Source organism: Hemibagrus wyckioides, linkage group LG13, assembly GCF_019097595.1.
Source record: "Hemibagrus wyckioides isolate EC202008001 linkage group LG13, SWU_Hwy_1.0, whole genome shotgun sequence".
Taxonomy (NCBI): domain Eukaryota; kingdom Metazoa; phylum Chordata; class Actinopteri; order Siluriformes; family Bagridae; genus Hemibagrus; species Hemibagrus wyckioides.
Window position 1 is genome coordinate 2876273 of NC_080722.1, and position 11354 is coordinate 2887626.

Genomic DNA, 11354 nt, shown 5'->3' on the forward strand with positions numbered 1-11354 from the left:
CTGGAATCAGACAACTCTTTTTCTCGTTCACAGAAAAACCCAACTTCTGCGTGTACCTCAGGAGTTTGGAGTCTTGCACAGCCTGCTGTCTTGTGGGGGCACAAAGCAGCCAGTCGTCCAGATATGGCAGAACACACAGGCCTCTCATCCAGAGAAGAGAAAGAGCTGCGCTCACATACCTTGTGAAGACACGGGGAGCAAGCCAGTTGAATGGAAAAGGCTGAAAGGTAGAACTTTGAACTGGTAGGCTTGATTTTGAATGAAACGCAGAAACTTTCTGTGATGAACAGCAATTGGAACGTGAAAATATACATCTTTCAGGTCGACACTTACAGATCAATTGTCTGCTGCCACAGACTGAAGAACGTCAGCTGTGCGCAGCATTCAAAAAGGAAGGACACTCAGGAACAAATTCAGATGCCTCAAATTGAGAATTGGGCGGAACCCGCTGTCCTATTTCGGAATAAGAAAATATGTTGAATAAAACCCGTCTCTCTGGACGAGGGGATGAACTTTGTCTATGGCTCCCTTCTGTAACAGTGAACAATTCTTGAATATCTGGGAGGCCGACGTCGAAACTGTAGAGTATATCCTCTGTTTAGAGTTGACCAACCCAGGGGTCTGCTGTGTTGGTCTTCCAGTACTCTAGCTGTTCTACTGAAAAATGGTCAGCCACCGGCCTGAATGTCTCAGGCTTTATGTGTGTGTGTCTTATTATCTGAGTGAGTGTCTAATAAAAATAAAGGATAAATAAAGATCACAATGTTCCTGTTTACATTTTTCCATCACCAGACAATCTGAATTTTTTACCTTTTTTTTTTTTTTTTTTTTTTTACATTTTTAAATATGATTCAAGCTTCTTTTTTTATGCGTTTCATTTATAACCCACCCCGTGTTTGCACCTCCCATGCAACTATCCAAGTAAGGCTTAAGACTGTTAAAAAGTTGTTTTTATTTAGCGTTACCCCTAATACTGGTCACTGACTAATATTAATTTATTAGTCAGCTTTACTGACTTTATTGACTTTTTATTCATTTATTCCTCATTTTGCTTTGACCAGTTAGTTTTATTTAAGGCTCGTAAAGTAAAATTGCAAGGTAACCTGCAATATATTCAGAATGTTTTTGTGCAATATGCACAATAAATTCATAAACTCATCAAGTGCCATCTCTCTTAGGTTTGATGTATTTGCTTGTTTTGGGATTCTTTTGAGAGAGGAAAAGGGGTTGGGAAAGCTATTATAGCAAATTACACTGAAAGATTTATCAGAACAGCTTTGGCACTATCTGACTATACCACCCTAGGAATTTCACCCAATGAATTAACATGCACAGGTTTAAATCACCGATACTGGTCAGAGAGATTGGCCACCATACAAAAATAAGTTGTTTATTGACAATTCTTTAATAAAAGCAGCTATTAAATAAATACAGTTGCATTTGATTCTTTCTCAGTAGACCACAAAGGGTCAAAAAACAGTCAAAGCAGTGAACTAGAGGCAACAACCGAGGCAGAGGGTCAGGCTAACCTCTCCGCAAACGTACCTTCCTTGTACACGCGCACACACACAGACATAAAGATGAAGAGCACAACGCACGGTGAGGAAAACACCATCAAGGAAGGTCCAGTCCTCTACCCCAAGTGCCCAGGCTCTGCCAAGACAAAGAAGATAGACATCAAAAGGTAGAACAATGGAGTAACCTTTAGCTGAGTTTATCAGGCTCGGTGTAGGACCATGTGACTAGATCAGAAAATTTTTTAAACATTTTTTATTTTTTATCTTTTTTTAATAGAATTGAAATTCAAACTTTGTATTTTATTTATTTAAATGTATTTTATTTATAATCCGCCCCGTGTATGCACCTCCCATGTAACTCTCCAAGTAATGCTTAAGACTGTCGTGATGTCGGAGCTCAGAATCCAGCAGAAAGCCCATTTCTTTCATTTTAGCAGCAGCAGCAGTTTATAGATTCAGATCCCTAATGAGCAAGCCAGTGGCGACAGTGGCGAGGAAAAACTCCCTGAAACTACATGAGGAAGAAACCTCGTGAGGAACCAGACTCAAAAGGAAACCCATCCTCATCTGGGTGCCACCAGAGAATGTGATTATAAATCAATAATCTTCTACGGCTGTAGGCTATGAGGTCAAATAGGACCAGTGGTGGCTCTGACACCCAACAAATCTGCTGCTGCCTAAAGACACAGTCCAGTGGTTTTCCATTAGACTAGCTGAGGTGACGCCTAAACGACCCCAGAAGCAAACATCTGTTTGGCCCATCACAGTGGCAGGAGTGATGTGCAATTGTGTTTCCTGAGAAACACACAACAGCATGACCTTGTGCTTCTACAGTGGAGCACTGAGGCCTTGTGTGGATGCCAGTGATGCTTTCTGGGAGCTTTTAAAGTTTGAAGCAGGCAGAGCGTCAGCTTCTGTTAATCAGCTGGATCGCACCGTTACTGCAGGGGGCTACTGACCAAGACACGCAAGAAGGTCTGATGGAGTCGAGCGGTGGGAGCATGTGGAGGTGGGTCTGGGGCGGGATTAAGCACTTTTATTTTAATTTTTTTTAAAAGGATATTTTTGGATCAGTTAGAAGATCCAGGGTCTTCAGGAGCCTGTGAACTAAAACAAACAATAAAAGTTAGATATAAAAATAGACTAGAAACAATCAGTATGATCTAATTTTAGACTTTGATATAATGATGTGTTCTTAATATAACTCCAAAATATAAATAACAAAATAATATAAATCTGTTAGAGACCTCAGTGTTGATATCTGTAGTCTAGACTATTATAGTGTGTCTTAACTAAGTGTAATGAAGTCTGTTCTGTTCTAACTCTCTTACCTGGACGGTTTCTGTCTAAACCAGCTGTGGTTCGGGATTTCATCAAACAGAGCTTGCTTGTAGTTTTGCAGACACAATGATAACAGCTGGCAGCACTCTGTGTTGGCAGTAACGAGACAGAGATTGAAATAAAAATTATTGCAATGCTTAATTCTACAGGTCAAAATGTGATGCTTCTGAAATGCAAAAATGAAAGGATTTGCTCACCTGGAGAAACAAACTGTGAACACTTCTCAATGATCTGATTTGAAGACTCAATAAAAACATCTCCATAGAGCATTTCAGCCAGGATTAAACCCATACTCCAGATGCAAGAAATATATTCTAAATAGAAAAAAAGAGCGGTCACATGACAGAAATAACCTAAATACCTTTGAATGTATCCTATATCTTTTCTGAACTGACCCGTCCTGTCGCAGTCTGACACCAAATCGCTGTAGCCAAAGTCTATCAACTTCACTTCCAGCGTGTCCGGATTCACCAGAATATTCTTGGAATGGATGTCGCCATGGAAAACTCCATGGGCAATGCAGTGACCAACAGCTTGAACCACCTGCCGCATGATCTCTCGAGCCACATCTTCCGAGAGACGATTATTTCTCTGCATTCTGCAGAACGTCTGGAGGTCTATGCAGGGGCTGGGTCGCTCCAGCACCAAGACAAAAGAAGTGGACACATCGAGACATTCCAGCAGCTCCACCACATTCTCACAGCGAGGCTGCTTGGACACCATCTCCATTAACTCCACCTCCCGAGGCTTTGTTCCAGGCTAAAATTACAAACAGACATAGTTAGCATGGGTTTGGAGTGAATATGGTTAAACTGTGATAAGCAGAGATTACAATGTCGGTACAACGATTAACAGTCTTCCTCTGATACTAATTATGGAGGATTCAGAAATCTCAATCTTTAATGATGTTCACAGTAATAAATACATGGAAGTACCATATTGGTCTAGATCTGCTCTATAACATGATGGTGATTTACACTTTATTGCATCTCTACAGAATCTCAGTAGTAAAGTAAGGGTACTTACGAATGACTCTTTGACCTTTTTGGTCAAATATTTCAAGGCAACCTGTTCACAAAGACAAAACAAATTAGTTCAATAACAATTTAAAACGATCCTCCTGTTCCAAAGTTTACACCCCTTGGCTCGTAATGTATTGTGCTGCCTTCTTGAGCATCAGTGACCGTTTGCACATATTGTAATAGTTGTGTACGAGTCTCTCAGTTGTCCTCAGTGTGAAAACACAAACCTTAACATCATATAGCCTCTGTTGGAAACGGGTAAAATATGCAGAAGATGCTGGAAAAGCAAAGAATGTTCAGGACCTGAAGGATTTTTCTAAAGAAATGTGGGCAGTTTTACTGCTCAGGACAAACAAGGGACTCATGAACACTATCCCAACACATAAAAACAGTTGTTGATTGTCCAACAACACACAGTACTTTAGAATCAAGGGAGTGTAAACTCTTCAACTGGAACATGTGTCTTGTGAACTATATGTAAAGAACTGGGAAATGGCTTATTCAGGGCAGAACCACCAAATCCTCTTATCTTTTTACAGATTCAGCAAAGGGGATGACGCCTTACACATACACTATATTGCCAAAAGTTTTGGGACTTCTGCCTTTACATGCACATGAACTTTAATGACATCCAATTCTTAATTCTTAACATGGAGTTGTCCCGCCCTTTACAGCTATAACAGTTTCAACTGTTCTTTGAAGACTTTCCACAAGGTTTAAGAGTGTGTTTATGGAAATTTTTGACCATTCCTCTAGAAGCACATTGGTGAGGTCAGGCACTGATGTTGGACGAGAAGGTCTGACTCACAGTCTCCGCTCTAATTCATCCCAAAGATGTTCTATGGGGTTGAGGTCAGGACTCTGTGCAGGCCAGTCAAGTTCCTCCACACCAAACTCTCTCATCTATGTCTTTATGGACCTTGCTTCATGAACTGGTGTGCAGTCATGTTGGAACAGGAAGGGGTCACTGCATTTGCATTGCAATTGGTGATGTAATGCTTGGATACAGCTCCTCGGCTATGAAAACCCTTTCCATGATGCTCACTATGCATTGTTCTTGTGCTAATCTGAAGGCCACGGGAAGTTTGGAGGTCTGTAGCTATTGACTGATTTTATGTAGACTTCCACTTCATGGCCGAGTTGCTGTTGTTCCCAATTGCAAAATTTCCACTTTGTTATAAAACCACTAACAGTTGACCGTAGAATATTGAGTAGTGAGGAAACTTCATGAATTGACTTATTGTAATTATTACTTTATAAAACACTTATCTGTCTAGTTTCTAGTTTCTTGGTGGCCACAAGTCAGTTTAGAAAGGATCCTAGGAAACCGTGTTTAATTCAGCGCAGTTGTATTTGTTTTTTTTGTTTGCACGACTGTAAAATTTCAGAATCTAAATGATAAAATTCAAATGTATATTTATTCCTAACGAGCCAGTCAGAGACAGCAGTGGCAAGGAAATACTCCCTAAGACACGGGCTGATCCTTTTCATTTACCTATAACAGCATTTTGTATGAAATATAATGCAATGGTTTGAACTCACATCACTGATTCAGGCACTGTAGTAATTTGTCTAAATTTGTCCAGTCTGACTGTATCTCAGGGAAGTGTGTTAATGCTCTATAATTTCTGTATGGAGTTGATCTGTGGTTATTAACTGTACATGTGCAGACTTCTTACCGGTCTCCCGTCTGCCTTACGCACTCCAGCATAAACAGCGCTTTGTTTTCCTTTTCCCAAAAGCTCTCCCACAATGTACCGTGAATCTAATTCCTCTGTTTCACACACACACACACACACACACAGGGTTGGAAGATAAAGATTATATCACAGAGATGTGACAGATTACCCATCATGAAATAAGGGAAAGATTTTGCAACAATCCAGTTTCTCTGGATCAAACTGATCTTTGCAGCTATCTAAGCTCCAGTTATTTCTGTCTCTTACCCAAAGACTTACATCTGGATATACATGTGTAAATCTGTGCTATAGTTTACTTTATAATAAACCACCCTGTGGAACAAATTGTGGTCTACTAGACATTATTTTGTACCATCCTGATCTCTCTCTACCTCTGTAGTTAATTCTGCTGAGTTATATGTTTGCTATCTACACAGCACTGTACATACCTTGGAACTCCTGAGGGGAGCTGGGCTGCTTCAGGTTAAAAGAAACAGGAGGATAAAATGCATGGACATCTCTGAGCAGCCGGCAAAGTTTCAGCAGCCACCCGGTTTCTTCTGCCTTCTTTTGAAGCAGATTATAAGAAAGCTACAAGACAAACAGGGAAAGTAAAACACTGATGAAGACTTTGCATTTGTTAACCAGGAGCCTTTTCACAATTATAAATCTTCTAGTTTACCTCTGTAACGCTTCCAATTAAATAGCTGCTGGCGTGCCGAGGCATTGTGAAGATGCTTTTAGCGATTCCTTCACAGTACTCGAGTGCTTGATCAGAAAGTCCGTCCTTGGCTAGCTTGAGGGCGTGAAGGTACTTGAACGTCTAAGACAGACAAAGAAGCGTTCATTCTCAGTACCATGGTTCCTCGTTAAATTTGACATGGAAAAGAAATGAAGAAAATTTCAAACCTGGAAGTGTGGCTGGCCGATCCCTGAGGTCAGAGACATTGCGTGCTCATAGACCTCAGTTCTCTCCATCACATCCTGTGGGGCTGACTGATATACGTGTAACCTGGTACAAAGAGCAAACATATCAGGTTAGGAACATAAAAAGACACAAACACACAAACAACACACACACAAACAACACACACACAAACAACACACACACACACACAACGTACAGATTATATCCGATCAGGTCAAATGTATCACGTAATCCCAGCTCCATGCGTGCCACCACATAGCAGATGTGTCCTGCAAAGGCCCATCCTCTGGAAACTGGAAATGAAAAAGAAAAAGCACATGAGGATCAGAGATCTTAATCCAGTCCACTTTATTAGGAACACCAGTTCATTCATACAATTACAGAAATCAAGTTTCTGAAATACAGAAACTTTCTTCAACAACCAAGCAACAGTCTCTGAGATTCTTTCTCCATTCTGATGTTTGCACTGAACATTAATCAAAGCTCTTGACCTGTATCTACATGACTTTATACATTGTGCTGCTGCTTCCATATGACTGTTCAGGTTTTCCTAATAAAGTGGCTAATGAATGTAGTAACATGTTAATTCTAGAAAAATCCTTGTACTGTGGAGTGAATCCATACCGAAATCATCTCCCATTTTAACAATGGCTTTTCGCTTTTCCTCTTCTGTAGCCCTGGAGCATAAAAGACGTGCCAGAGGAATACACCAGTCTGTCAGGTCCTTAGCCGTTCCGAGCTGTAGCAGAAAGTGTCACGTTAGTCCACAGGATACTGACAAGAACAACACACTCAGTAAAGGTAGATGCTGAAACCCTCACCTTTCTCCTCACATCCCTGTAGCCCTTGAAGATGACTGGGGCGATTTCAGCCATCATCACTCTCTAGAAAGAAAAACATTTCTATTCATTTATATATGTCCACTATACAAATATTTATTTATTTACACACTTCTTAAAACACACAGCATCTCTGGATATCATCATTTATCCTCCTTAAACAATCCCAGGTGTAGCACATAATGAAATCCAGCACTTACTCCATTTCGTTTATAGAAGAGTTCCATAATCAGCCAGAAGAAATAGAAGGTCTGTTGATCAGGGTCATTCAGCTGTTGGAAACACTCCTGACTTTTCCCCTGAATAAACCTGATCAGGTCGTCCTTCTGTATCTTATCACTGCAAAAGATGTTGGGAAAAACTGAGTTATACAGATCACACACACACACACACACACACACCACCTGATGACATGCTTCATAACATCAGTACTAAAATCTCACCTCATCAGAGGACCAGGAAATGGTACCTTCTTCTCATTAGGTCCTTTTCCATCTTGAGGTGTACAATATTCACGTACAAACGATGTCTTCACCACGCTTTTGCAATTCTGTGGAACAGCAGCAGATGATATGTTGACTGTTATTTATACGGTTACGGGTGTTTTTTAGTTTTATATCCGTCTCTACAGTTTGGTCATCTGTGGCTTTTTGAAGATTTTGAGAATGCAGGCTCAGTAAATCTCACTAAATGATGTATTTAAACATGTTGTAGCTGTTTCTATGCCAAATAAATGTGAATAAATACATTTAAAAATAAGAAACACAGTTAAACTGCAATCACACCAATAATTCATTCCAGAAAATAGGAAATACAGAAGGAACAAAGTTCACTTACTGAAAGATTCAGAATTTGATATCAGATCTGATTTCTTCCATATCCCATCCACCATTTTGTTTTTTGCTGCCATTTGTTCAATACTGATACTTTCTCTAACTAAATATTTGTACTGACTTGTGTGCACAGTCCTATACTCATCTTCTGAATGTACTTTCTGAATATACAATTTCAGAATATAAAAGTTATAAAATATATATTTATATTAATCCCTAAAAACCAGGCAGAGGCAGCAGTGGCAAGGAGAAACTCCCTGAGACACAAGCTAAACCTGTTCATTTACCTGCAGCAGCATTTTGTATGAAATATAATGCACTGGTTTGAAAAATTGAATTTTCTGATGTTCATACAGAGGCCTCATTTCTGTAGAATATATAAATCTTTTACAAAGACAGTAAAAATGTTTAACTATCAGGTGGCATATTATATTAGTGACATTCGGGAGGTGCTTATAGGCGTTTATGGGGTGTGTAGGTTGTTTTTAATGGGTTTAAAATTTCAAACCTGAAAGCATGGCTGGCCGATCCGTGAGGTCAGAGACAATGAGTTATTTAGGACTGACCCTTGTTTGAATAACCTGGCAGAAAGAGCAAACATATCAAGTTAGGAAAATAAACACACACACACACACACATACACACACAAACACACACACACACAAGCACACACAAACAATCACACACAAACACAATCACAATCACACACACACACACACACACAAACACAATCACACACACACAAACACACACACACACACAAACACAATCACACACACACACACAAACACACACACAAACACAATCACACACACACACACACACAAACACAATCACACACACACACACAAACATACATAAACAGACACAAACACACACACACCCCTTACCATTGATTTCCAACCAGGCCGAATTGTCTGGGTGCATAGATATTCCCTGCATTGAAACATCTGACACCTGAAGATGAAAACCAAACAAGCTTGTGAGGATCAGAGACCTCAATCCAGTCCACTTTATTAGGAACACCAGTTCATAAAATTACAATAATCGTGTTGCTGAAATACAGAAACTTGCTTCGACAACCAAACAACAGTCAGGTGTTCCTAATAAATTGGACAGTGAATGTAGCAACATGTTAATTCCATAAAAATCTTTGTACTCTAGAGTGAATCCCTACCGAAATCGACTTCCTTTTTAACAACGGCTTTGCGCCGTTCATTCTCAGCGGGGACGGTGTGTAAAAGTCTGGCCAGAGGAACACACCAGCGCTCCTGGTTCATAACACGTCCGAGCTGCAGCAGAAAGTGACACGTTATTCCACGTGATCCTGACAAAAACAACACACACTGTACAGGTAGATGCTGACGCTGTAACACTCACCTGTCTCGTCAAGTTGTTCCTTAAGAGAATTGTAGCAATCATTACTGTCTGTAAAGAAAAGATATATTCATCAAGCACATCTGTTCTAGAGATACCGTCTCCACACACTGGTCTTCATGTATTTCTAATCTGTGGTTTGCTCAGTGTACTTACAGAGTTCACCTTTCAGTTTTAACAGCAGAAATCTCCCTCTACTGAACAATGGAGTCCTTAAAGCAGAAAATGAGCAAATCTTCAGCAGCTGAAAAAAAGACCTGCTTCTTCTCCATGACATCACAGAACCTGATTCCAATTCTGTTGTGATGTCACTCCACAGCTGCTGCAACACCAACACTGTCCTTCTTATAACTACAGAAATACAATAAATAACTGAACTAATCAGTGTTATTAAACACAAACAAGGCTCAGTGTACCACATTACAGAGTCTCCTGAGGATAAACACACTTACTGTCCACTTTATTAGGAACACCTGTCCATTCATGCAGTTATCTAATCAGCCAATCATGTGGCAGCAGGGAACTGTATAAAATCATGTAGATACCAGAAACAGGTCCAATGACCTGGCCCCTTTGTATCTATTTCCTGTCTCTATTTCACTGACTAAATTCCCCACACTCTTAGGATTCATTTCACAGTGTAATTTAACCCAAAATGACAAATTCAGACATTTTCCAAGCCTTAAACAAATAACTTTTCCTGATTTTGGAAACATCATTAACATCACATGATCTGGGTAAACCTTATACATTTATACAAACTCTTCCTCTAAAAGGTAACTCACTCACAACTTTTTACAATAATTATAAAGAAATGTTTTCCATAGCCTTTAGTGGAATATGGTTCCCTGCAGACAGGAAATAATTTCACAATGGCAGTGGGGTATTTTTCTCTATGGCAGCATGTAGGAATCTTCCAGTTGGCTGTCTTCTTGTGTTAAAGAACATCATCTCCTCCAGGCTTCCTCCTTCATTGGCCATCTATAAACAAAAAGTAAAGAAAAAAATAAAACCTGCAGTTGATAAGATTAATAATTCAACACATCATGCAGAAACTCCATCTCTCTAACAAGTCTATTTCACATGTAGAGATGTGTAGAACTACAGTGAAACTAATAATGCTACTGTAACTGCCATTCCATTGACCTGCCTTGTAATGAAATTTGGATCAAGCAGTATACAGTACCATTTTAGCCTCCTGGGATGCGTTCCTTGCTCTAAGAGCACTCTGCTGCTTTTCTGAACCACTGGACACGGGTATTCTTCGTAGGGGTGCAACAGATCACAGTTGATCCATGATCCGTGCGGATCATGACCCGCGGTTCGGCATGGACGTGCCCCATGGATTAATTGGTCATTTTTTAAACTTGCGGATTAATCTTAAGTTTTTAACGATCGCAGAGTGAAAGACATTATTCTGCCAATACTGTTTTTTAAGTATTTATTACACAGAGCAGTCATGTTCACGTGAACGGGGCATGTTAATCAGTCAACAATAATGGCTAGCGGTGGAGCAGAAGAACTCGAAAAGCCTCCCGCGTCATTCAAATCGCATGTATGAAAGCATTTTGGCTTCCCCGTAAAATATAATGATGACAGAAGGAGGGTGGTGGACAAAACGGTTACAGTGTGTAGGCACTGTGGCATGAGAAAGCCGCATGAAAGCGGCAATACATCAACATGGCCACGGTCATCGCATCTGAAGGGACATCACCCTGGTTCTCGTCTTTTTGAAAAAAAAAAATGTCATTATAAGATTTGGTCTGTTTTCGGGGCTCAGGTTGTTTTTCACATGCTGCACTTTAACAACTGAGTACT

The 11354-nt window shown here is 40.0% G+C and overlaps 1 protein-coding gene across 1 annotated transcript; it reads right to left on the reverse strand.

The window, feature by feature from the left end:
* Nucleotides 1-3211: 3211 nt before the first annotated feature.
* LOC131363608 (uncharacterized) lies at nucleotides 3212-9842 on the reverse strand. The gene is made up of 17 exons (XM_058406324.1): nucleotides 9693-9842; nucleotides 9540-9587; nucleotides 9337-9451; nucleotides 9050-9116; nucleotides 8668-8740; nucleotides 7770-7876; nucleotides 7527-7665; nucleotides 7309-7371; nucleotides 7112-7226; nucleotides 6684-6780; nucleotides 6469-6571; nucleotides 6242-6382; nucleotides 6009-6150; nucleotides 5560-5654; nucleotides 3885-3926; nucleotides 3254-3617; nucleotides 3212-3219 (listed from the first exon to the last, which is right to left on the reverse strand). The coding sequence occupies exons 2-17, from the start codon at nucleotides 9579-9581 to the stop codon at nucleotides 3212-3214; spliced, it is 1713 nt and encodes a 570-aa protein (XP_058262307.1). The 5' UTR covers nucleotides 9582-9587; nucleotides 9693-9842.
* Between the last annotated feature and the right edge of the window lie 1512 nt (nucleotides 9843-11354).